The 27,843-nt window shown below is 48.9% G+C and overlaps 1 protein-coding gene across 1 annotated transcript; it reads right to left on the bottom strand.

Moving 5' to 3' along the window:
• Positions 1-10,500: 10,500 nt before the first annotated feature.
• On the bottom strand, positions 10,501-27,449 carry Ifngr2 (interferon gamma receptor 2). The gene is made up of 7 exons (NM_008338.4): positions 27,276-27,449; positions 19,428-19,560; positions 16,430-16,623; positions 14,383-14,531; positions 13,804-13,963; positions 12,731-12,888; positions 10,501-11,637 (listed from the first exon to the last, which is right to left on the bottom strand). Exons 1-7 carry the CDS (start codon positions 27,343-27,345, stop codon positions 11,503-11,505), a joined length of 999 nt encoding a protein of 332 aa, NP_032364.1. The 5' UTR covers positions 27,346-27,449; the 3' UTR covers positions 10,501-11,502.
• Between the last annotated feature and the right edge of the window lie 394 nt (positions 27,450-27,843).

The raw sequence follows: 27,843 nt of genomic DNA, 5'->3' as shown, positions 1-27,843 counted from the left end.
GCTCGACATGGAATCTGAGTCTTTTTTTATGGGGGCCATTTTGTCAGTGTTCTGGAGTCCATTCTATGTGGGCCATTTTGTCAGAGCGTTCTGTAGTCCACTCTGTGTGGGCCATATTGTCAGAGCGTTCTGGACTCTCACTCTATTTGGGCTGTATTGTCAGAGCGTTCTCGAGGCCATTCTCAGGTCCTCACTGTTACTTTTGTTGTTGTTTTGAGACAGGGTCTCACTGTGTAGCCCTGGCTACCCTGAGACTTGATATGTAGACCAGGTTGACCTTGCTCTGACTGCCTCTGGTTCCCAAGTGCGGGGATTATAGACATGGGCATCACTCATAACCCGTGTTACTGTGTGTGTGAGATGTGTGGGTGCACATACGTGTGCAGGTGTATGTGTGTGTTTGTGGAGGCCAGAGGTCAGCCTCAGATATTCCTCAGAACTGTCTACCTTATCTTTTGAGGCAGTTCCTCACTGGGACCTGGGGATTCACAAGTTAGACGGGCTGTGGCTGTTCATCTGCAGGAACCCCACTGTCTCTGCCTCCCTAGCACTGTGAGTGCAGGCATGTGCCACCATCGTGCCTGGAGTTTTACTTGCATTCTGTAGATGAAATTCAGCTACAAATGCGTGCCTGGCAGGCTCTGTTCCTCAGGCCCCCTTGCCGCTGAGGAAGACACGAGAAGATCTTTCCATCGTGAGATTTGTTTTTCCTTTCTAAGAAACGGATATGCATAAGCTGAATTTTCAAGGCTGAAAGGCTGATGATATCTAAGCACATAGCTTGGCCTCTTAAGTAGGGAACTCAAGAGTGTTTGCCATGGACAGGTTGAATTTATGTTCTCTGCATTTCCAGTCAATTCAGGGTCATGTAACATATACTTATGTGTCTTTTCTGCATGTATGTATAGGAACCACACGGGTACTCAGTGCAAGGAGAGGCCAGAAGACAGTGTCAGATTCCCTGGAACTGGGGTCACAGATGATGGTGAGCTGCCATGTGTGCTCTGCGAACCAAACCTGAGCTCTCAGCAAGAGCAGCCAGTGCTCTTAACTGCTGAGCCGTCTCTCCAGCACAGCATTGTAATTAATCGTTTTAGATTTAAACATGTCATAGGAAACAGTTTCTGCCAGCCTCACAGGTTTATCCCAAGTCTTCTATGTGCTGTCCTGGGTACTCTTGGGTACTCCTCTGATCAAAAGCGTGAGGTTTGTTGGGTGGTGGTAGTGGTGGTGGTGGTGGTGGTGGTGGACACCTTTAATCCCAGTGCTTGAAGGCAGAGGCAGGTGGTTCTCTGAATTCAAGGCCAGTCTGTTGTATAGAACCAGTTCCAGGACAGCCAGAGCTACACAGAGAAACCCTGTCTTGAAAAACAAAAACAAACAGACAAAAAATAGTGAAGGTTTGAGCTTCTTTTAGTATTATTTGTATGTGTCTGTCTGGGTAAGTTCTGTCCACCATATGTGACCTAGGGCTCAAATTCAGGTCTTCAGGCTTGGAGACAAGGGACTTTACCCACTAAGTCATCTCACTGGCTCGATTTTGGACACTTTAATCTCAGCTGACAGCCTGTTAAACTCTGAAGGACATCTCTGAGGTGAATCTATAAGCAGAGAGCTATATTCTGTTGTTGAGCAACGTACAGGTTAAGTGCGCTGCTTCAGTGAGGGCCGCCACTGCATCAAATGATGGCAAAGGTTAGACGCTGTCTTAGGGTTTCTATTGCTGTGATGAAACACCACCACCAAAAAGCAAGTCAGGGAGGGCAGGGCTTATTCACCTCACACTTCCACATTGCTGTTCATCACTGGAGAAAGTCAGGACAGGAACTCAAATGGGGTAGGAGTCTGGAGGCCGGAGCTGATGCAGAGGCCATGGAAGTGTGCTGCTGACTGGCTTGCTTGCTCGGCCCACATTTTTATAGAACCCAGGACCACCAGCCCAGGGAAGGCACCACCCACCCAGGGATGGCACCACCCTCAATGGGCTGGGCCCACCCCCATTGATCACTAATTGAGAAAATGCCTTACAGCTGGATCTCATGGAGGCATTTCCTCAATGAGGCTCCTTCCTCTCTGATGACTCTAACTTGTACAAACATCACTGTTAAACTACAACCTTTCCTTTCTTACTTAGCCCCAAGATCTCACCTTAATTAAAAACATAAATAACTTTAAAAGTCTCACAGTCTTTACAAATTCAAGCACATTAAAATTTCAGTCTCTTTAAAATATCCAATTTATTTTAAAAATCCAGTCTTTTAAAATTCAAAGTCTCCTCATCTGTGGGCTACAGTGAAATTGTTTCTTACTTCAAGAGGGAAAAATCAGAGCCCAGTCATAAGCAAAGCAAAGCAAAAGCAAACTCCAGCCATCCACTGTCTGGGATCCACGCATGATGTGGACTCCTCCAAAGGGCTTGGGTCACTTTTCCAGCTCCTCCTTCTGTAGTGGGGATTGACCTCTGGGTTCTAGCTGGCTCCACTCCACACCACTGCTGCTTCTGTCCGTGGTACTCAGCCCACGATGCTGGCATTTCCAAAACGCTGGCGACTTCCGCTGCAACTGGCTGAACTTTCATCAATAGCTTCTCACTGGACCACACTTTCACCAATATCGTCTCATAGGCTCTCTCCATGGTGCCAAGCCTCAAATTCTTTTGCACTGAATGGGACTGGGGCTTCAACTGTCACTGAGATTGCACTTTCCCTCAGTGGCTTTCCATGGCTTCTCACAGTGCCAACCCTCAGCTGCTCTGCATGACCTCTTCCTACCTTCAAAACCAGTACTACCTGGCTGACTCTTACACATTACCAAGTCCAGCAGCAGCAGAGGTACAACCTTGGCTATCTCTGGAACACAGCTTCTCTGTGTTCTCAGAACGCACTTCCCAGAAGACTTCACCTCAGTGATTCTGGTCTCTTCTTAATCACCACTAATTTCTTAGCTCCAGCTGACCAGCATCAATTGTTCCAGTAATACACAAGTTTCACTTTTGGAGTTCTGGTGTCTTGTTAATCACAGCTGATGCTTCAGCCCCAGCTAACCACAACCACAGAATCTTAAACCAAAAAAGCAAACGGTCCTGATAAAGTCTTTAATCTTCCCTCTGAAGTGTCCCAAGCCAGGCCTCCATCCTCTGCACTGCTCTCAACGTTTTTATTTCCCAAGCTCCCACAGAGCTATAAACACACAGTTTGCTCTTCTAGCCCAAAGTTCCAAAGTCCTTCCACAGTCCTCCCAAAGACATGGTCAGGGCTGTCACAGCAACACCCTATTATACTGGTACCAGTTTGTCTTAGAGTTTTTATTACTTTGACAAAACACCATGGCCAAAAAGCAGGTTGGTGACAAACGGGTTTATTCAGTTTACACTTCTACACTGCTATTCATCAACAAAGTCAGGACAGGTTGGTTTTCGGTTTTTCGAGACAGGGTTTCTCTGTGTAGCCTTGGCTGGCCTGGAACTCACTCTGTAGACCAGACTGGCCTCAAACTCAGAAATCCGCCTGCCTCTGCCTCCCAAGTGCTGGGATTAAAGGCGTGCGCCACCACTGCCTGGCTACTCAGCCTGCTTCTTATGGAGCCCAGGACCACCAGCCCAGGGATGGCACCATCCACAATGGGCTGGTCCCTCCCCCATCGATCACTACTTGAGAAAATATGCCTTATAGCTGTATCTTCATGGAGGCATTTCCTCAACTGAGGCTCCTTCCTCTCTGATGAGTGTAGCTTATGTCACCCTGACACACAAAACCAGCCAGGACAGTCATGAAAGTAGAAGCTCATTGAAATAGAGCTTGGGGGTGTGTGTGGAGTTGAACCTGCGCAGTGCATCGTGGGTCACTGAGCTACACAGCCGTGGCCTACGAATCATTTGCGCCACTCCATGGACTGTGTTCTCCCTGTGAGGGGAAAGCAGAGGGGTTGACTGGCCACCATGGCTGACAGGCCCAGCTCCTTTCCTCTGAGAGTTGCTGAGGGAAGCCGGGCAGGGTTATCTCATTGTGGAGTCATTCTTCGCTGTGAGGAAATCACGACACAGTTTCTCTTCTTACATCCCATTCCCATTTTCTGAGAAATAGCTTTCTATGATGCGTTTGTTTTATTAAGAACGAGCTAATTCATTTGCACAGGCTGTTTAATGTTTAGAGTGCACATCCCCCTTCCCAATCCTTGAATTTCACAAAAGCTCACAGTAGCTTTCTAGGTATTAACAAATGGTATGTATCCAGAGGGTACGGAGTAGCGCCTCTCTCTCTCTCTCTCTCTCTCTCTCATTCGTTCTTTTTTTAATTTTGTTTTTCTTTTCTTCTTCAAGACAGGCTTTCTCTATGTAACCTTGGCTGTCCTAGGATTCACTATGTGGACCAGACTGTCCTGGATCTCACAGAGATCTATCTACCTGTCTCTGTAAAGGCATGGGTCACCATGCCAGGCTGTTTTTTTAAAAAAACACATAGTGAAATAACTAAATTAGGCTAAACAGCAGACCACCCTAACCATTCCCAAATGTCCTCCACTTCTTTTTTTCCCTTTAGGAAGCCCTGGATTTGACCCCAGATACACTCACTTCTTAGATTTTCTCCCGTGGTTGGTTCTGAGTCCCAGTGGACCCTGGTTTAGAGAACATCAAACCTTTGTCCATAGAGCAAGGGCAGGACAGGTTCCTGAGACCACTCGTCACAGTGTGGCCCCCATCGATCAGGATGCTTTGTACCTCACCTCGTTCAACAGACACTGTTGACATGTTACACTGGACTCGATGTTACAACCCTCTTGCAGCTGAACACTAGACAGAACTTGAACTCCGCCCTCAGAGGCCTCATGAAATACCAGTAAGAGCAAAAGCAAGAAAGACATATTACCAGAGGCTGGTGAGATGGCTCAGTGGTTAAGAGTGCCGACTGATTTCCAAAGGTCCTGAGTTCAAATCCCAGCAACCACATGGTGGCTCACAACCATCCGTAACAAAATCTAATGACCTCTTCTGGAGTGTCTGAAGACAGCTACAGTGTACTTAAATATAATAAATAAGTAAATATTAAAAAAAGACATGTTACCAGACAGACAGACAGACAGACCCTTGCTTGCATAAGCCCCGTCAGATGACTTAGAACTCTGCATATATCCTTAAAGGATCAGGAAGTCACCCCAGATATTGATTTGGAGTCAATATCTGGATCCAATACAATACACTTCAGCCAGTAGTGGGGCTAGCCCTTCCGGGGTCGGAGTGACGAGGGTGTGTAGTGGCTGAGGAGCTCCGACTGTCTCACGCTCCCTCAGCATTCCTGCGGTGGGTCATGGTCCCCCCTTTTATGACTGCCAGTTTAGGCACTCAGCTTCTGGGTGGCCTGAGTCATTTTTCTGCTCTACATAGATAGCTCTGGGAACATCGTGTCCTATATTCTCTCCTCCGCAGTTCCCTCTTGGGTCCAGAGAGGTCGGGTAGCTCGTTGGTCTCTTAGCCTTTCTCCATGACCTGCTGTTGGTTCAGCCCCACTTATGCTGAGCACTCAAGACCTTTCAGGGACCCAGGAAAAGTACAGTGTCAAAGAAACATGGGAAACCCTGGACGGAAGTAGGGTAAACATCTTTTTAGTTCCCCACTGTGGGAATTTTTTAAATTAGAGCTCTATAAAATGTGCATTGTGGGACAGGGGTGGCTTGGTTGGTACTGTGCTTGCCTTGGAAATACAAAGACCTGACTTCACTCTCCCAGCACACAAGTTAAAATAATTAAGTTTTTTGCTGTGAAAGTTACACTGGGGCTACAGATATGGTAGATTTCTGGAGCTTTCTGGCTGGCCAGCCTGGCCTAATTGGTGAGTTGTGGGCCAGTGAGGGACCCTCTCTTGAAAACCATGGCGAGTGGTTTCTGAGGACTGACTCCCGAGGAGGGTCTCTGGGCCTCTGCACATGCATGCACAAGTGCACATACATGTGCATCCACGTGGACGCACAGTTCACCTGGCGTGCTTTACAGAGGGGAGGGTTAGATAGTGCGTCCCACACTTGTTTTCAATAAACATATATTATTTAAAGATTTATTTATTATTACATCTAAGTACACTGTAGCTGTCTTCAGACACACCAGAAGAGGGCGTCAGATCTCATTACAGATGTTTGTGAGCCACCATGTGGTTGCTGACATTTGAACTCAGGACCTTCGGAAGAGCAGTCAGTGCTCTTAACCGCTGAGCCACCTCTCCAGCCCTCAATAAATATTTTAAAAATATTTTAAAATTGTGTTTCAGGGGCTTGGAAAGATGAGTGCTCTTCCAGACGTCCTGGGTCCGTGCACCAGCATCCAAATGGTGGCTCACAGCCTTCTGTAACCCCTGTGCTAGGGACTCTGATCCCTTCTCTGAACTCCAGGAACACTGCATACACACGATGGGCAGTCCTATAGCCAGGCAAAACAGTCATACTCATAAAACACACAAAATAACAATAAATTTTTAAAATTATGTTTTTGGTTAGCTTACAAAAATGTGTCTCATTGTGACTTTTTTTTTGTGCTTAAATATACTTTGTACTCTTTAAAGTTTGTTTTACTTGTGTGTCTTGTGTATGGATGTCCAAGTGTATGTGCGTGCTTGTGTGCACACAGGTACATCTGCACACGAGTGCGTGTGTGTGTGTGTGTGTGTGTGTGTGTGTGTGTGTGTGTGTGTATGTGTTCTCGTGAGTAGAGGCTAGATGCTGGGCGTCTGCCTCCCTCGGTGGCTCAGGCTGACCTTGGACTGAAGCCCCTTCTTCCTTCCTCAGCCTCCTGCACCTCCACACTGGCCTGCTAAGCCCGCCCCTCCTTTTATAGCACTGTCCTGAAGTTTGAAATGTTCTCCCTGGGGCTTTAAGATAGAAGCACGCGCCTCTTGAGTTGCTCTGGTGGCTTACATCTCCACAGTAAGTGTGCAGACAGCGGTCACTCAAGACTGTGGGGTGTCAAGCTGGGGGAGGGATGCTATGCTGGGGTAGGGATCCTGTACTGTGTGCAGACAGCGGTCACTCAATACTGTGGGGTGTCAAGCTGGGGTAGGGATGCTATGCTGGGGTAGGGATGCTATGCTGGGGTAGGGATGCTATGCTGGGGTAGGGATGCTATGCTGGGGTAGGGATGCTATGCTGGGGTAGGGATGCTATGCTGGGGTAGGGATGCTATGCTGGGGTAGGGATGCTATGCTGGGTAGGGATGCTATGCTGGGGTAGGGAATCCTGTACTGGCTGGTTTTGTGTGTCAACTTGACACAGCTGGAGTTATCACAGAGAAAGGAGCTTCAGTTGGGGAAGTGCCTCCATGAGATCCAGCTGTGGGGCATTTTCTCAATTAGTGATCAAGGGAGAGAGGTCCCCTTGTGGGTGGTGCCATCTCTGGGCTGGCAGTCTTGGGTTCTATAAGAAAACAGGCTGAGCAAGCCAGGCAAGGCAAGCCAGTAAAGAACATCCCTCCATGGCCTCTGCATCAGCTCCTGCTGCCTGACCTGCTTGAGTTCCAGTCCTGACTTCCTTTAGTGATGAACAGCAATTTGGAAATGTAAGCTGAATAAACCCTTTCCTCTCCAACTTGCTTCTGGGTCATGATGTTTGTGCAGGAATAGAAACCCTGACTAAGACAGATGCTATGTTGGGGTAGGGATGCTATGCTGGGGTAGACATTGTGGGAGCTTTGACTTTTGGAGCATCTGAAACTTGAAAGCCCTTTGATGTAGGTTTACTGCCCTCCCCCGGCCCCCAGCTCGGCAGTGGCTGTACAGTGGACATAAGCCGGTTCTCATGATGTTCCCATGCTCCTGGAGCTGTGGTTACCTCCAGCTGGGAACACTGAATGTACAGATGAATGCTTTATTTTGAGTAACTAAAGTCTTACAGTGAAGTAACAGCAATAAAATCCTACCTGACCTTGTTCTTGTGGGTGTGAAGCGAGCAGTTGACACTGTGTTGCAGACTGATCCCTGCAACACTAAGCCTGTGTCCCTGACAACCACAGGCACAGAAATTGTGTCTGCTTATTCAGGAAGAAAATCTGTTGCACTTGGAAGTAAGGTGACTTAAAGAGAGAGGTTCCTTACAGGTTAGTGCTTGGTCCAGCTTGGTCCTATCAGCTTGGGATGAGCAACCTTGCACTCTCCTAAACTGTGCGCACGCAGCCTTTCCTGACCCATAATGTGCTTTATGGTATGCACACAAGAATGCAGTGTGCCCTCTTATGATTTATGACCTTTGACCCTACATCATAAACCTTGATGATAAGAGTGGATCTCTTTGTGACTGTATAGTGACCCTGTCATTAACTACGCCAGCAAGCTTGGCACAGAGGGCCAGGTGTAAACCTCAGGCTCTGTGAGCCATATATTCTATAGCAACTCAAGTCCGCCTGGTGGTGCAAAGGTGGCCGCAGACCTCGAGTGAACAACGGAGCCAAACTGGGTGTAACTCCAAATTATTTTCATGTGGTTTGAAGTGTTATCTTTGTATTTTTTATTTTTATTTATTTGTGTAGTGTTTGTATGTTCGCCCTGCGTGCGCAGGTACCTACAGAGGTTAGAGGAGGGTGTCAGGTCCTCTAGAGCTGGAGTTACAGGTGGTTGGGAGCTACCCCGTGTGGGTGCTGGAAACCAAAACCCAGGTCCTCTGGACGGGCAGCAGGCCCTTGACCGCTGAGCCACATTCTCGGCCCTTATCTTTTGTTTGTCCCTCCAGCCCTTTAAAGATGTAAAAATGGTTGTGGACCCACAACTGGAGAACAGCAGGGAATGGGTGTGGTTAGTGGATAGAGACTGGTTACAGCTGCTCTATGCTAAGAGAGAGCCCAGCCTATCTCATAGGTGATGGGTTTCCGATTAGAAATTAAAGTTTCAAGTTAGCACAGGAGTCAATCCTACTGGCTAGTTGTTTATTTTACAAGGCAGACCGAAGCATTTTTTTTTTAATTAAAAATAGATGGTGAAGGACCTCTGTCCGCCTTGCTGTTCTGACTCCGTTTATCTCCTGTTTCTTTACATAGTTCTCAGCCCTCAGCCCCTCCCCCCCAATGTCGCATCTTCCTTGGAGACACATTTGAGGTTTCCATGGCCCTCCACCATGGTCCAGATGTATTAACCAAAATAATGAAACTAAAACAACTAGAAAAGAGATAACTCAAAAATAACTGCCAAGTTATGTCTAAAATAATTACTATGTTCTGCCAGGAATGAGTGTTTCAAGGTTACTCTGCTTGTCACCTTAGATGTACGGTCTTTGTGCTTTTTGCCTTTAAAAATTCTGTATCCTCCTGCACTTGGCACCAGAGGCACAGGTCCACCCAGGCCATAAATAAAACCGGACTTCAGACTTTTAATTGGCTAAACATTGTTCTCAATAATGACCTGAGTTGTTATGGTAATGCAATGGTAAAGAGGGCTGTAAAACTGCTTTTCTGTTTCCTCTGGGCGTGGTGACACATGCCCTGTGATGTTGAAGATATCTTGATCCACACAGCCAGTCTGTCCCATATAGATGGCTCCACACCAGCCAGAGCTACCTGGTAAGATTCTTGTCTCAAAAAACTAACTACAACAAATATGGCCATTTGAAGCAGTTTGAATTCTCAGTAGATGAAGGCATCCAGGTTAGCCCCTCACTCAGAGAATAAGCTTGGATAGCCCGCCCACACCCCACTTCTAGGAAGTGTTTGCTCTGAGCTTGGGCTCCATGCTCCCTGCTGGCATTCTTGTCACCTTTGGCCCATTTGGCTGCCCTTTGGGGCTCAACCACAGCCACCTCCTGCCTCAGGACAACAGACCAGTCTCACCCCCAAAACAGTTTGTGATGGCTACTCTTGGTTGTCAACTTGACTACAGTTGGAACTAATCCCCCTCCCCCAAGTGGAGGGGCTTTAGTGGGAGTGGGGGGTGGTGGGGGGTGCCTAATGGAACTCAAGGCAAGCACTCACTACTGAGTCCTAGGCCCAGCCCTGTCCTTTTAACCCTTAATGCCCCCAACCCCTCGCCAACCAAGATGTCGGATACACAATGTCTCTCATTAGAGAGGCTCCCTGCTTCTCCCTAAGGTCTCAGCACCCAACAGAGGATACAGTGGCTGTGCCAGCAAGCCTGAGTCTCCTCTCCCACTGTCAGGACAAGCCTGTGGGCGGGGGCTCCTCACAGCGGACCACGTGGGCGCCATGTGCCACTGTGTGTGGGGGAACCTCGAGGGGCAGTAGGGTAGGAGGGGGAAGGGGTGGGCTGGACACCCTTTCCTAAATGTTAAATAGTGTCAAAGGGCTTAAAAGGTGCCTTTGGGAAGCTGGGCAAGGGTGGCAGTCAGCTCAGGTATGGTCCTGGATAACATGGTTGGTGGCCCGCTGGGATACTGGGCCAGTGTGACTCATTTGTGGACTGTGTTGTCCCCATGGCTTTGAAGAACTAAGGGAAGAGACAGTAGGAACATCTTTCTGGCTGAAGTCTCCGGATCAGCCTTACTAAATGTAACTGAAGAAAATACAAGTTTAGATACAAATATTTTTAAGTTTGGTATTTATTTATTATTTATTTAGAGAGCCAGGATCTCTCTACATAGCCCTGGCTGTCCTGGAACTCACTATGTAGACCAGGCTGGCCTCAAACTCACAGAAATCTACTGGCCTCTGCTTTCAAGTGCTGGGAATAAAGGCATGTGTCACCATGCCTGGCTAAGACTTTTCACAAGTCAATACTTTACGGAAAACAGGCAAAGAAGGCGACGTGGTAAGGGACAAGAAAAGAAGAAACACGTGCACTTCTTTTTCCTGTTTTGTTTACCAGACAGGGTTTCTCTGTGTAGCCTTGGCTGTCCTAGACCAGGACTCTAGACCAGGCTGGCCTCGAACTCACAGAGATCCTCCTGCCTCTGCCTCCCAAGTGCCAGGAGTAAAGGTGTGCACCACCACCACCCGGCAGATAGACTTAAAAAAAAAAAAAGTTTAACATACAATCTTTTATCTCTAGATTAAAAAAAAAAAAAAAAGACTTAAATTACCAGGACATTATTTACAAGATTAATCACCTCTCTGTGAGTGAGGTGCTGGGGTGGGTGGGGCGTGTACGTGCTAGGCAAGCACCGAGCCCAGGGGTCTCACATTTAAGCCATCACATTGGACATGAAGGGGACACTAAGGGCCCCTCTTTGTGACAGGCAGGGTTGGCTGGGACAACTCATTTTCCAGAGTGAAGGCAAGGAAGGACCCAGTCTTCTGACAGCAGGGGCAGCTAACACTGGAGAAAGCACCACACACAGGTTTGCCGCCACGTTGCCAGTAATGAGCAGTTGTCTTTTTAGTGTTTAAGAGAAGCGCTTGGTTTGTTTTTGTTTTTGTTTTGTTTCTGAGATATCTTTCTGTGGAATCCTTTTAAATACTTGTAGCATCCAGAAAACTCATAAAGAACAAACACTACACCATCTTCCCCAGTCCTGGGGCCCTGGGGATCTCTCTCGGGTGCACTGATCGCTGCCCTCCTGGGCAAGCAGAGACCCTGGCCTGGTTCACGGTGTTTGGAGCACATCATCTCGCTCCTTTTCTGGAGAAGAAATAATTGACACGGAGTCCCAGGAGTCCTCCTTCGGTGAACCGTCCTTGTCCAAGACCTCTAAGATGAATTGGTCTGGGTCCTTTAGATACTAGAAAAGGATAGAAGGCCAGCCAGTTACAGACAGTCCGATACAATGTCCCTACTTGTAGTTGATGTAGTCATATTATAATCAGGTACAACTCCACTTTGTCCATCAATGAAGTGATACCACCACCAATCGTCATTGTTAACTGTTGTGACCCTAGGGGTCAAGCCCAGGCCTGGCACACGGTAAGGGCACACTGCTGCTAACTCATGCTCAGCCCTGATTTCCAGCACGTGCCTGCCTCTTCAGCCCTCATCTCTGTAATGGCGCAGGCCCAGGTGTAGCTCAGAGCAAGAGCGCTTGTCTAGAAAGTACAAGGGCCTGGGCTCCATCCTCTGTTCATCTGATGAAAGCTGGGAAGGGCAGAACTCAGGAAAAGTGGGAATCCCCACTGTGCCCAGCTGTGGCAGGATAAAGCAGGGAACGTCCCTAAACTCTAGCCCCTCCTTCCACCTGCACACAACCCTGGACGCATCTGGGTGGGGCTAGGATCCTCACAGTGAAGAGGGGTCTCACAGCCCTGAACTTTCTTTCCCTTTTGCTCTTGGCTATAAACCCCCCAGGATTCCAGGGCTCCATCCGCAGCTCTTAGAAGTGCTATCGGCCAATGGAAAGAGGAACAGAAGTCATGTGCGTGCCATGTGAAACCTCAGACACAGAAGCGGAAACCAATCTCTACTCTCAAGTAACGTCAGCAGCCTCTGGCAGTTCTTCACACTTTCCCAAGAAAGTACAGCAAAACCTTAGATTTCTGCCCCAGAGAAACAACTGTGGTGGCCCAGGCTCAGTTCCTCTGAGGGCTGTACCTGAGAGTCAGGACGAGCCCAGTGAAAGCTCAAGGGCCATCGGGAACTGTTACTCTTTGGCAGTGTCAACAAGGGAAACCTTTAACCCATCACCACGAGCCACGTGTTATATAGACTCTGACCTAACCCAACAGCCATTTTACTACTTAGTTATTCTGTGTGAACGTATGTGGGTGGGCATGTGCCCACGCACGGGGGCGGGGGGGGCAGAGGACGGCACGGGGTGTCCATTCTCGCCTACCACGAGGGGGCGGGGCCACAGCGGGTCACTCGCGCATCTGCGCACTGACCTCTTCGATTTGTTCCGGGATGTTTGGCGGAGCCTGAAACCAGTACTTCACTCGGCTTTGGTATTTGAGGAACAGGGTGAAGCAGGCGCCCGTCAGGCCGAGCAGCAATGCGAAGATGCCCAACGGAATCAGGATGACTTGCTGCAGCCTGGCGGAGGCTAAAGAAGATGACACAGAAGTGAGCAAGCCGCCAGCAGCAGTCCACGCCCCATCTCCCACTGCTGGGCCGTTTTCTCGTCCCAGGAAGACCCACAGGCCCTCTCTACCCCCTTGCCTCAATATGCGCTTAAACTAATAATTTTGACCTGAACATGTAAAACCTGAAAATTTCTATTCAAAAATCAAAAACTGCCCTGTCATAATACCACAAATGGAAAATTCCACATCCAAATTCACCTGATGGGCCCCGGTGCAATTGGAGCGGTGAGATGGTTCAGCAAATGAAGTTGCCTGCCTCTAAGACCGACAGGCCTGCATTTTGTCCTGAAGACCCATGTGTGACAGCAGAGGGCAGTGTGAACGTCCTCTATCCTGTCACAATACCACAGAGTGTCCTCTGACGGCCACTCAAGTGTACTCACATGACATGTATGCATGCACGCTCCCACACACACGCGTGCACACACACACACACACACACACACATGCACACAAACCCCCCACTTAAGTAAGCAAAAAATGCAATAAAAAATTCTATACCAGTGTACTAAAAATATTATATAAAGCCTCCTTCAGGCTATGCATGCAAGGTGTCTATGAAAACATAAGGGAATTTTATGGTCAGATTTAGGATTCATCCCTAAGACACCTCATTTTATATATATATGCAAACATTTTAAAATCTGAAACAAGACGACCACAAATCTGACATACTCCTGGTCCCAGGCGTTGTGGCTGCTGCTCAGCCTAGTCACACAGCCATTGCTGCTGAGACCTCAATATAATTCTCCTGTCGGGTAAGCACTTCCGGTCTCTTCTCCGACCACCAGCCACATGCCACAGCATGCCATCCTAACCACTTCAGGAGAAGCCTTTTTTGCAGCAGGTAATGGATACATGAAGGTATGTCCTACCATTTGCTGTTGTTTCGTGACAGGATACATTGCTCAAGAGCCCATGTGGTCGGATTTTTTTGTTTTTCAAAATCAGTTGTGCCTCAGTTTGTAAACAATATACTCTGTATGGCTTCAGATTGCCCAGCACAATGGAGTTGCTCTTGAAAGGGCCTTCAACCTGTGTAGACAGCACCAGAGCCACACAGGTCAGACGGACAGACAGACAGACAGACAAGCAGAGGGACAGATGGGGCCATGCAGCTTCTAGCTTTTCTAGTGACTCCTCAAATCCACAGTGAACACAACCAAATGGTAACAAGACTGAGGGGCTGTAAATAACGGAGATAAGAGATAGAACACCAACATGCCGGACTTTACAGAGGTGCGGAGGGAGTGAACTCAGCTTCTTGGGATCACATAGCAAACGCTGTGCCCACCGAACCATCTCCCCAGCCCGAGGCTTTAGTTTTACAGGAGAAATTTCTATACTAGAAATTAAGATTTGTGACGTTCTGGACACCTCATGAGGCTTAATGAAAAAAAAAAAAAAACTCTAAAGAGAAAAAAACCATAAACAAAGAAGAAAAGGGGCCTTACCTGTTCCTGTTGGGTTTCTGACTTTTCCCAGTAGTGGACAAGATACTGAAAAGTTGCCCCGTGGAACACATCAAAGGGAGGGGAGAAGTGTATGACGAGGGAACCTTTTCCTGGGGTCACCGAGATGTTTTTCGGAGGTCCAACAGTAACTGAAATAGAATCACAGAGACCTCACGTGAGTGACACAGGCACCCGTATACACTGTGTGTGCCTATTAAACACCACACGTATGTACACTGTGTGTACACACACGTTCACACTTACACTCGCAATGGGCTGCACTCAGATGCCCGTTCTGAACAGGAGGTTTACCAGGGAGCTAGCATCCAGGACTGGCCCTGCTGAAAGGCCCTGTGAGCCGGGATCTATCAGGGCTACATGGAAGTTGTTTCCGTTCCCATCAGGGAGGGCCGTGCAGCACTCTGCAAGGGTTTTTGGTCTTGCTCAAGGCATTCAAGATTGTTCTAGCTGAGATGCTGTCTCTCAGCTGGGAGTTGTTTGACTGCAAGCAAAGCTTGTAGAATCCCAGCAGGCGTCAGAATCCCAGAGAGACAAGAACAGAAACTTAAACTGGAGGCGAAGTTTTCATTCAGGGTAGAAAAGATGTGCAAGGTTTGAAATTTGCACAGAAGTGTGTGGCTCTGGAGAGTATGATGTTAAGTGAGGGAAAAAGACGCCGCCTGCTCTGCCTCATACGAGGATCCCAGTCTACCACGTCCACGTGGAACACGAGACATGTTACAGGTAGGTAAACAGGACTAAGTGACAGTGTGATATAACATTTACCGCATCATTGAGTTTTCCTCTACAGTTGATTTTTTGAGACAAGGTCTCTCAATGTGTGGCTCTGTCTTGCTTGGAACTCACTCTGTAGACCAGGCTGGCTTTGAACTCATGGACATCTGCCTGTCTCAACCTCCCAAGTTCTGCAACTAAAGGTGTGTGCCACCCTTATCCCCCAGCTCACTTTTAAATAAGCTGGCATTTTAATGGCTCTGGGTTATTTGGGGGATCTTTTATTTATTTATTAATTTATCCAGCTTTATTTTAAATTTTCTATCACATTTTGCTGTTGTGATAACAACACATAACAATAAAATCTGCCATGCTACCTAGGATTATACTTCGTTTGTTTGTTTGTTTGTTTGTTTGTTTGTTTTTGAGACAGGGTTTCTCTGTGTAGCCCTGGCTGTCCTGGAACTCACTCTGTAGACCAGGCTGGCCTTGAACTCAAAGATCCACCTGCCTCTGCCTCCCAAATGCTGGGATTAAAGGCGTGCGCCACCACGCCCGGCTAGGATTATACTTCTTAAAAAACAAAAAACAAACAAAAAAACACAGCCAAAAACACTAACTGCTTACTACAGAATTGACTATGTAGACAGCGGTCACATCTGTTGTCTTATACTTGAATTTTGAGCATGTGTGTGTGTGTGTGTGTGTGTGTGTGTGTGTGCGCGCACATGCACGCACGCACACACGAACGCATGCACGCATGCATATGGGGGCTCAGCAGTACAGCACCTGCCTAGGAGGGAGGTATCAGGTCCCTGCTCCCCAGCACCATAGCAAAGGAAACAAAAATATGGCTGTAACTACCTTCCCATTAAACACTGTTTAAAGTAACTGGCGTGGGGTCAGATTTAGAGCCCAGAGCCTGGTGCAGCAAACCCTATTCTTTAGCATCAGCCTGAGGTCAGTGGTCTCTGACAACCTCACCATTTGTCTCTGGTGTATTAGGATGGGGTCCAGGACCAAGGCCTAGGGTGGGTTCCGTACTGATCAATGAAGAAGCACGTAGAGAAAACCTGGGACTGACATTTCTTTTTAAAGGTGTGTCTATTTTATTTATCTGCGTGTGAGTGTGGGTGCGTGAGGAGGCCAGAGAAGGGCGTTTAGATGCCTGGAGCTGGAGTCTCAGACAGTTGGGAGCACCCCAATGTGGGTGCTGGGAACTGAACTCCGGTCCTCTGCAAGAGCCAGAGTGCTCTGCACGGCTGAGTTGCCCCTCTGGCCCCTGTAAAGCTTTCTTCCCACGTTCTCTTACCATTCTCATAGTGTTGAAATGGCTCCAGCCCCACCCACTTGGAAGTGAGGTTCCCTCGCTTGGCTCGCACCCGCAGGAAGACTGTGAATGGGTGTGGGAAAAGCTTCAAGCGGCCGCCTCCTGTTAAGTCACACTTTGTCTCTGTGATGTCCGTACAGTTCGGCTCCAGCAACCTATGCCAAGAGCCATCGATGCTGGGAGGGAAAACAAGATCTCAGCTCACAGAATTCTCTCTTCGCGAGTAACCCTGTTCTCTAGAGACATTAACTCCTCCCGAGGACCCGCTTACTCATTCATCTTTTGGGCAAAGGTCACATACAGAAACTCTTGGCTAGATTAGGTCATACGCTGCGCCTACTCAAGTATCCAATGCTCTCAGGGTGTGCACAAGGTTAGGAGACCACCAGTATGACCGATTTTTTTTTTTTTTTTTTCTGAGACAGGGTTTCTCTGTGTAGTCCTGGCTGTCCTGGAACTCACTCTGTAGACCAGGCTGGTCTCGAACTCAGAAATCCACCTGCCTCTGCCTCCCGAGTGCTGGGATTAAAGGCATGCGCCACCACTGCTTGGCTGTGACTGATTTTTAAAATATGTTCTTACTTAGCCCTCCCCTCCAAACCCCCATCTGGTATCCATTAATAGTGATTCTCCTCCACCTCTCTTCACCCGGAAGCCTCAGTCAGCGGCAGTGACTGAGGTTCAGGCTCCCTCAGCCGGAACGGAACCATCCCACATGGAGACCCATGAACCCCTGGTCTCTGTGACTTCCTCTGTGACATTCAAGACACAGAATGAATGGGTTGGGTTTTTTTTCTTCCTCTAAAACTTTAAAATTCTGTGTTTTATTTCTATGTGCCCTCATGTAAGACAGATTTATGGGACGGGGGTTCTGAGGGAAGGAGTCCCTTTGCGTACAGAGGGTAAAAATAAGATGATTCTGGCTGCATTTAGATGAGCAATGAAATGAACACGGCTCAATCGTACAGTTCATCGAGCGCCACCAACTCGGTCTAAGGTTTACTAATCAGGAGAGTCACCCGGCTTCCAGGCTGTAGCCACAGCTTTTCCGTCCGGAGACTTAATTATGACTAAATGCCCAGGCCACAAGCTTTAGCTCGTTCCTGTTTGTTTAGTTCCCGGTTATTCAATTCTGAAGGCCACATGGCTGGCTGGTTACGGCTCCTATCTCCAGTGCCTCTGATGAATTCCCAGAGTTCTACCCTCTTCCACCCCACATATTTCTTCCTGCCTCTTGCTAAAAGGCAGTCGGCTTTTTCTTGGCACACGGTGAGGCTTCCACACAGTGCAAGAGACGAGATTCTCTCTACACTTTGCACAGGGTCACTCTGGACTTGTGCTTTCAGACGTTACCTAATATGTTGCGCGTTCGAGAGCACGCTGGCCATCCGAGATGGTGGATTTTAACTGCTAACCTGACACGAACCTAGACTCTCCTATAGATTTGGCCTTGCTACTGTGACCTTCATAAAAAGCTAAGGGGACGCCTTCCTTTACAATGGCAGTCATGCTTGACCACAGACAAACACAGTTTTTAAATCTTAGTCTCAAAATCAGTTAAAAAAAAAAAAAACCTCAAATAAGAAAACTGATTTTTAAAGTCAAACAAAACCAGAGACCTCTTCCCCTCACAAGAGCGGAGCTCTGCAGCAGAGGGAGTGAGGGTGGGGGACCAGCCTGCTTTAGTGTTTACCAATGCTTTTCTTACTAAAACCAACCTCAACCCCTGATAAAAAAGATACAAAATGTTTACTAAGAAGAAAGAAAGCAAGGGAGCTGGGGAAATGGCTACTGTTAAACTGTCAGCCTGGGCTCAGACCCTCAGCATCCAAGCAAACCTGCAAAACCCCAGTGACCCCGGCAGCGTTCAGGTGTGGAGAGGGGTGGGGCAGGCGTGGAGAGGGGTGGGGCAGGCGTGGAGAGGGGTGGGGCAGGCGTGGAGAGGAGAAACCCGATGATTCCCTGGTCTGCCAATCTAGCTGAATTGGAGAGCTCTGGGTTCAGTGAGAGACCGTCCCCAAAAATACGGGGAGCGGGACTAAGGAAGGCACTTTGCCATGCTCCCTGGCTTCCACACAGCTGTGTGCGTATGTGAACGTGCATGTGTGTATGTGTGTGAGAGAGGCTTGCGCACACATGTGCACACACCCACCCACCCCACAAACAACCAACCCTAGAGTCAAAGAAGTGAGTCTGTAATACAAAGCTCTGTGGAAGTCTTTTAAACAAAGCTCAGAGTGCAGTGACACTGGCGGGCTGGCAGGAGTCTCAGCTCCTCCTGGAGGCCGAAGCAGGAGGATCTCTAGCTCCAGAGCTATCTGAGCCAAACAGGAATGCTCATCTCAAAACAATCAGTTTTTGTTTATAACCGTGTGCCCAGTGCTTTCAGCTTGATCTTCAACTAACATATGTGACCAAGAAAACAAAACAAAACAAAACAAAACCGTTTGACTGAGCAGTTTCTTAGTGAATACGGCTTTGCAAATCAAGTGGTGGCCTGCGACTGAGGCGAGAGGCAGCACAAAGGGCGTGAACACTAGATTATTCAGAACAGAAAACCAGGTGAGAAACTGAGAGTTCACTGTAGTCTGCTGAACACATTCCTCAGTAGGCTCAGTTTGGACTTTGAGGTTATAAACCTGAAAGCTATCTCTTGCCTTTCCAGGGCAGAAGAGAACCCTCACTCTGTACAGAGCAAAGGGATCATGTGTCACCAATAAAGGAGGTCCCAGCAGCCACAGCTCTTTAACAGCCAGGCTTAAGTTCGCCTCAGATGAGCAGGAGGTGATGAGATCTCTGTCCTTGAAGCTTTTGTGTGCATAGGGGGTCTCACCATAGTCATGCTGAAAGCCCGGGGTCAGGATCTCACTGCAGGCTCCCAGCCAACTTCCCCAACAGGTCTCACCCAGCAAGGACACTCACTGAACATCAAGGACTCCTGCAGAGCATCAAGGACACCCGCAGAGCATCAGCCACTTACAAGCTATATTCCACCTGGTAGACCACTGGTCTTGGGTCATTGCTGGAAGGTGACGGCTCCCAAGTTAGAATCTGCTCATCATTGTACAGGTGAAGCCTTGGGTTCAGAGGGGCCGCAAGCTGGGAAAACGAGTCTTGGGAGGAACAGGGAACAAGAGGAGGAAAAGGGGCAGAGGAGAGGGGGAAAAATTGAGAGAATTACAACAATGTTTCCGTGCCTGTTGTCAAAGTCATTTATTCAACACAGCTCTGGCTGCAGTTTGGCTCTGGAACAAGAGCAGCTGATCTCCCAGACTCACCCCCTCCTGGGCCTGATTGTGAGGAGGGCACTATGGGAGACATTTTTTTTTAGGTCACCCTCTAGGTCGTGGGGACCACAGGCTAGACTACTCTGGGTTCCCCCATCTATCATATGTGGCACTTGACTGTGAGCTGCCCAAGATTCCATCTTTCTACAGGAATAACCCTAATCCTAACCAATAACAGACCACCCCATAGAGTGAGCACCTGCTAAGCCCAGAGAGAGTACCAAGATGACCCTGCATGTATGTGTTCATGCAGATGCCCAAAATCAGTCAGTCAACTCCCAAAGGCCCTTGCTATGTGGGCAAGATCAGACATCATTTGCTCCTCAAAAACTCTCAGCATTCCATCGCTGGGATCCGGATAACTTTCTGCATCCCAGGTTCGAAGCCACTGAGGAAATGTTCAATTTTAACTTGTCTCCCACCCCTGAGAGCCACAAATCACAAAAGAACACATTCCCGGGGGTGGGGGTGGGGGTAGCAGATTCCCCAATGAGACCAGTTCCAACCATCGCCACAGGCAGATATCGGGTGGGCTGGGCTAGAGACTGAAAACATTGGAACCTTCCCTCAAAAGAGAAATCGTCGTAACACTTTCTCTGATGGGAAGATTAACGAGAAACATTCAGAGGTGGGAAGGAAGACATGCGGCTCCAGAAAGCAAAGCAGGAAACACAAACCAAACCACGTTTTCAGAGAGCCCCTCCAAGTCAGAAGAAGGGTGCGGAGGCGCCTCCAGCACCCCCCCCCCCCCCACTGCAGACCATTCATTCACACAGGCCTCAGGGGAACGGGACGGGGAGGGGGGCAAAGCAGCAAGGCGGAGGGCAGGCGCGGTCAGCTTGCTGTGGGTTTGGCAGAAGCCAGGGAAGTCAGGCACCCATCAACAAATCTCAGAGACAGCAGCGTTTCCTGCCCACATTGAGTTTCTGCCAGCGCTGTAGCACATCCCCCAAACGCAAGAGCTTTTACCAACGGAGACATATCATCTCAATTATTTCACGACATTTATCACTTATCATCCCTTTGAGGTCAGGTGTGTGAAGCAGGCCTAGGGTGGAGATGGTAGCGGGGGTGGGGCTTGTTCCTTCTGGAGTCGCCAGGGCATCTCCCTTTTCTGTGCTCTGGAAGCTATTGGCATTCTTTGGCTTGTGGCCCTTTTCTCTGTCAATGCTGGGCCCAGTCAGCCTTGTGTTACCCTCCCTCTGGTTCTCTTTCTTACTCTATCTTTCCAGGACCCTGTTAATGACCGTGAGTCCACGTAGGGTAGAATCCAGTCAGCTCCCCGTCAGGATCTTCAACTCAGTCATACCAGCAAAGCCCCTTCTGTCAGATCACATATCCCTAAGGTGTCCGGGGATCAGTGCCTGGACATCGTTTAAAGGACATTATTCTGCCTAACACATCTTCCTCTCACCAGCTCTCACATCTCCGGAGGAACCAGAAAGAATATTCTCTTCCTCCACTGGGTTCCTATTCTCACAATCTAAACATCCATTTAAGAGAGGGACGCCAAGGGACCAGGTTAGAAAGAACCTAACCACATGTGGAAGAGGAAAGCTATCAGGGTTCTCAGATACAAAAGAGACTCAGGACAAATGGCTTAACTGTGGTGCCTATTAGCATACCAAGTGTCTGTGGCCTCCAGGCCCACTCAGGCCCACTCAGGACCTGTAGCTCCCCTCAGCTCAGCTCACCCGATCCTAAACTTCACCTCACCTCCAGCTCATTGGCTTCCAGTGATTTCTGGCCCCCAGCTTCTCATCCTGGTAGGTAGGTAGGTAGTCGTGACATTTGGGCTATGCGCTTTCTTGGGCCTCTTGTGTCTTCCTCACTCTCTATCTCCTCTCTTCTTGGCCTGGTCCAGTCTGCTAGCCATGTCCATCTACTACTTTCCCTGCTCCGGACTCCTCCGGATGCCTCCGGCTGTACTCTCCCTCAGATCTTCCCCTCAACCATACCTTGGGAGTTTTAGTTTGCTTTACGCGCATGCGCACGTTCAGGGCTGGAAGTGGGGGTGGGAGTGGAACTCAGTTGCGCACCACGCGCCTCATGGCTCAAAGCCCTAGGTTGGATGCCCAACACTTAAAAACAAACAACAAAAAGCTGACCTGGGCTGGGCATGGTGGCGCACGCCTTTAATCCCAGCACTTGGGAGGCAGAGGAAGGCGGGTTTCTGAGTTCGAGGCCAGCCTGGTCTACAGAGTGAGTTCCAGGACAGCCAGGGCTACACAGAGAAACCCTGTCTCAAAAAAAAAAAAAAAAAAAAAAAAAAGTTGACCTGGCAAGACGGAGTTCTCAGACTGGCTATAAGGAAAGCTTCACACAGCATGGCTGTCCACCGGGAGTTTCTTGGGAACCTTATCTAATCTTCTTCACTGAAGAAAATGAGTCTCAGAACTGTGGACTCCTCGGGAAGTGCCAGAGACTGTCCGCACACCATAAAGCACTTCTGGATGGCCCGTCCTGGAACCTCACCCTCTCTGCTCCTGGGAAACAGCACAGCCGTACTTGGGACCTTGCTCTGCAGCTCCCTCTCCAGGGAGCGTCCCTGCTGTCACTCAGACTGAGCCCTGGGGTAAACGTATAATCCTGCTCTCACCTCTACTGTCTTGCTCGATTGTATTCCAGAGTGTGATTCACACTGGAGTCCTTCGAGAGGCTCCTCTGCTACTGTCTTTGTGCTTGCCTCTGGATAAGGTATTTGGGTCTGGAGACCAGTCACAGTGCGTCCGTCCTCAACACAGTCTTTCTGTGGAAGGAGCGACTTTGTGTGCTGTGTAGGCTCAGCTCACATTTTTTTTCCCACAGCTGCCCATCAGTTACTCTTCAGCGCCACGCAGACACTTTGAGAAGCTGAGGTGCTGCGGGATTCAGGGGTGCTTTCTCTCTGGGCCTGGAACAGCAGGCTCAGAAGATGCGGAGAACGAACATTGCGCTGACAGACTGCTGTTAACCATGAAAAAAAAAAATGGAACAGAACCCACTCAAGGCCCAGGCGCTCTCTTCCTTGCTTTGTGTTTGGCCTGTGGTTTTGTCTCGTGTCACAGGCCAGGGCAGGGGTGCTGACCTTCTCCGGATGGTTCTAAAGACCCCTGTTACTTTTGTGTCCCTGGGACCAAACTGCCTGACAGAATGCACTGGATTCCAGTCCGTGCTAACGGGGAAGGCAGGCATATGGGGACACTGCCATTGGCGCTGGACTGTGTGGCTGCACACCTGACCTAGTCTGAAGAATCTATCAAGTCTCAAGTGTCTCTACCCCAGGCACATCACGGGTGAAGCAGGAAGGGCAGGATGGAGGGACCTGTACAGGGCTGAGGTGCAGGGAGCGTTCAAACAGGCTACACCCAGCTCTTATCATTAGTGGTTCGTGACTCAGAGGCCACAGGCGCACGGAGAAAGGAGGAGCTTTGCACACTCCCCTGGGGTCTGGGAGCTTTTGCCCCCATAGGAGATACAGTGCTCCCGGCCAGAGAGGCAGCTGTTTCAAGAGCAAAGGCCGTGGTCCTAGGAGCTGCAGGTGGAAGAACCCTACCCTGGCTAGATTGTCCTGAAACCACCTCCCTTGTGATTATACTGGACACAACCCAGATATGCCAAAATAGACTGCCAGTTTTAAGACCGTCTGACTAGGAACCTGCCGCTTCTCATGTAACCTAACAGTCACAAACACAGGCATCTCGAGGAAGAAGGCAGGCTAATCTGTGACAGGACGGAGCCATTGAATACTGTGCCAACGAGCTGTCTCTGGAACCAGCTCTCATTACCTGCAAGGCAGCCATGGGAACCAGGAACTAAGAAACAGCCACATCTTAAATGTGACATCTTTTCTTTTTTTTTTTTTTTTTTTTTTTAAAGATTCATTTATTTATTATATGTAAGTACACTGTAGCTGTCTTCAGACCAATCCAGAAGAGGGAGTCAGATCTTGTTAAAGATGGTTGTGAGCCACCATGTGGTTGCTGGGATTTGAACTCTGAACCTTCGGAAGAGCAGTCGGGTGCTCTTACCCACTGAGCCATCTCACCAGCCCCGTGACATCTTTTCTTAATTTGTGTGTGTGTGTGTGTGTGTGAGAGAGAGAGAGAGAGAGAGAGAGAGAGAGAGAGAGACAGAGACAGAGACAGAGACAGAGACAGAGAACAACTTGTGGAAGTCAGTTCTCTCCTGCAGATCCTAGATTTCAGAGTTAAGTCACTAGCCTTGGCAGCAAGCATCTATCTCACCATCCAAAAGAAAAAAAAAAAAAAAAAAAACCAAAGACCCCCAACTAATCACATCTTTAAAAACAAAAACAAAAGACAGATTATGCTGTCTGGTTTGGCCCTTTCGCCTCATTATTTATGTGTATGTGGGTGTGGCTATGTGTCCCATGTGCTTGCAGGTGCCAGGAGGGCAGACAGCATCTTACGTGGGTGGGTGGGCGCTGGGAACCAAACCCCAGACCTCTGCAGGAGCAGTGAGTGCTCGTAGTCACCACTGCCTAGCTATCTCCTCAGCTTTGCTTTTTACTTCGGATCTTGGGTTTGCCTCTCACAGCTCTATGGGAAGAAGTTCTGTTCTTTATGAGGGAACCGAGGCCCAGGTGGGGGCTTACGGGATCCTGTGGCTCAAGGCAGGATTCCAGACAAGTGAGGCCCTTTATCCGACAGCAAATACTGCGGCCTGGTGGGAGTCTCATTATTGTTAGGGGCTGACAGGTCCCCCACAGGCTTTGAATACCGGGTCTCCAGCCTGTGAGGCTATTTTGAGGGCTGTGGAGCCTGTAAGTGCAGGGCCTGCGTGAAGGAACAGATCGGCAGAGACAGGTCTTTGAAGGCTATACCCACTCCCTGGTTCTAGCCTCTCTCTATGCCTCTTGGTCAGCCTCACATGAATTAGACCTGACACCAATGACCTCACCTCCAGCAACTTAAATGTGACAGGGAAATAAACAGTCCTCACCCTTCAGTCAGAACCAGGAAGTGATTCTTTTTAGTAAATCCCCACAGCAAGTGGGTTTTTTTTTTCTCCCTAGATCATTTGTCTCTTCCTGGCAGTAAAATATGAAGATTAAAAGAGAGAAAATAGAGGCAGGTGGATTTCTGAGTTCGAGGCCAGCCTGATCTACAAAGTGAGTTCCATGACAGCCAGGGATATACAGAGAAACGCTGTCACGAAAAACAAAAACAAAAACAAAAACAAAAGAGAGAGAGAGAGAGAGAAAATACACACAGCCCTTAGCAGCTTGTCTCAATAAATGGGAGCTAGGATTATCACCTATCCAATTACAAGACAGTTCCACCTGAAGAGACAACACCCAAACAGGAAATTCCCTAACACCCATTGGTTTGGATATTCCTTCAAACACACACATACACACATACACAGATACATAGACACACACACACACACAGAGTTACACACAGACACAGAGACACACACACACATATACACTCACAGACACATAGACACACACACAGTTACACACACAGAGACACACATGCACACATACACTCACAGACACACATACAGATACATAGAGACACACAGAGTTACACACAGAGACACACATGCACACACAGACACATAGAGACACACACACATAGAGTTGCATACAGAGAGACATACACACAGACACACACATACACGCACACACTCACATGCTCACACACGGCTACTCCACAGTACAAAGAGCAGCCATGGCTACAAGCAGAAGCCTTGATCCTTCTGTGCAGGAAACTGAATAACTAAAGAGTCTCATGCTATCAATTATTCTTTTTTGTTTTGTTTTTATGATCTACAGCAAATGGCTGCCACCTAACAAAGCAACAGAGAGTAACTCCAGCCTGTTTGGGGTACAGTATTGATATGCTAGCCTTGACTCCCTGGAGCGTTTTACAAATGTTCCTTTCAAAGCCTTGTTTCCGGGGCTGTGAGATGGCCCGGTGGTTAAGGGCACTTGCTACTCTATTAGAGTTCTAGCCCCAGCAGGGCAGCTCAGAACTATTTATAGCTCCAGTTCTGGGAGATATGATGGCCTCTTTTGGCTTCCGTAAGCACCAGGAACTCAAGTGGTGCATAGACATACATAGACATGCAGGCAAAACATGAATATGTTGTTAAAAGCAATTTTATGATTCCTGAGGGCCATTCATAACCTATGGAACAGTTATGGGAATCTTCTCATTACCTGTTGGCCGCAAGAACAATGTCAATATTTTCACTCTGCACTGTGACTAAAAGGGTTTCTTTTAAACATATCCTAGTTTTTCTTTTAAAAAAAAAGTGTGAAAATTTCGCGTTAAGAGTGGCATGAGAGTCTAAGAAATTTACAAAAGGCTACCATTTTCAAAATATCTAAGGATCCAATTTGTTGTTAATGAGCCACAGACCACGACTTTTGTGGAGCATAATAAAAAGTTAATCATTAGAAAAATGTCTGTTGTAAAGTTTCTAAATACGCCTATCAACTTCTGAACACATAGTTCACAGACATCTCAGACAATCGCAGGCTCTCCTCCAAAGGAGACCTGTGTGTGTGGGTGTGTCAGACACAGATTGCTCAAGGCAAAATGGGGAACATCAGAGCCAGGGTTTAAAGTCTTTGTCTGACTCCAGGAGAACAAGTTAACTGCGTAACCCACTCATCCTCCTGTGCTCCTCTGCCCTTAAGGAGAAAGGGAACTTAAGGGCCTTTGCAGGGATGCTGACAGAGGACCAACTAACTCCTCAACACCACTTCCAATGGGAGGGAACGTCCCAATTCGTAGGCTTATTTAACTAATGGCCAAACTATAAAAAAAACAAAATAAACAACAACAGCAAGACCCACTGAGTAAACCAAGCCGGCCCGGCCGGCCAGAAACTTCAGGACCCCTTTTTCTCATCCTGAGTTCTGTGTTTTCACAAGGGTGCACCCCACTACCACTGTGGACTCCAGATATCCAAGCTTTGATATGATCTCTGCACGGGAAAGAACCCAGCAAAATATAATCACGTAGGAAGAATGTTCTTGGTTAGTGATGTCTTTCTTTTGTTGGTTTTGATGACTGGCTCATAAATACAGTCAGGTTGGTGACAAAAGTGGGAAGTTGAACCCCGGTAAAGGGCTGTGTGGGCGGAGTAGGATAGAGCTGAGATTAAAAGTGTGCCTCAGCTGACCCTCTGTCCCCATACACTGGAGGGGACACAGGCATTTCTGCTCCCCATCTATAAGATCCCGAGGAACTGAGTACGAGGATTTTATAGGCTGCCCAGACAAATACTGGTCCTGCCCGTCAGCTGATCTCCCTGGCACCAAGGAGCCAAAGACGAACTGGGCTCTCCACCTCCAGGCCTGGAATTCCCCGTGGTCCACGCTACACTCACTGCAGCTCCCTCTTGCAGATTCCTCCTGGTCGGTGCCCCGTCCGATCGCGGTCACCCGCAGATCGGGAACGACTGCAGAACCCCACCCTGTGCCGGGTGCAAGCTCCCGGAGCCACCCACGCGCGGACGCGACACCCAGGAGAGCCCGAGGAGTCGGGGGTGGGGTGGGGGGTCTCCTGGGTCGCGCTTACCTGGCGAGGACGCCGCGGCACCGAGCCCACAGAGCAGCAGCGACGGCAGCCACAGTGGCAAAGGCCGCATGGCCCGGGCGGCCCGGGACCGCGGGGTGGACGCCGCTCAGACTCGCACCGCAGCGGCCATGGCGAGCCGAGCGCCCGCCTCTTCCCCAGCCTAGCCGCAGAGCCGCCTCGCCCCGCCTGCGTCCCGCCCCGCCCCCACCGCGCCCGGCCCCGCCCCCGCCCGGCCCGTGGGGACTTTCCCCGGTGTTCCCGGGAACCGCGGCCCCCGCAGCCCAGCACACAGCCCCGGTGACTCCGGCCACACCTCGCCGAGCCGACCTCCAATGTGTGGCCAGAGATCTCTAGTACCATCCTTCTGGAGAGACCCGTGGACACCCATCCCCACCCTACCCCACCCCACTTCGGACTCCCGCCACGTACGATTTAAGGACCCATTTATTTTGAATTCTGTTCTCTTTAATGACCGGAAAGATCGTGCTAAGCTTTGAATCCTTTTAAGCAAAGGGCTACTTAAGGGTATAGCAGAGAGGACCCTCTAGGCCGTGGTGTCACAGAGGAA

Source organism: Mus musculus, chromosome 16 (assembly GCF_000001635.26).
Source record: "Mus musculus strain C57BL/6J chromosome 16, GRCm38.p6 C57BL/6J".
NCBI lineage: Eukaryota > Metazoa > Chordata > Mammalia > Rodentia > Muridae > Mus > Mus musculus.
The sequence above is the reverse complement of the archived record's forward strand: the minus strand, read 5'-3'. Positions and strand labels throughout refer to the sequence as shown.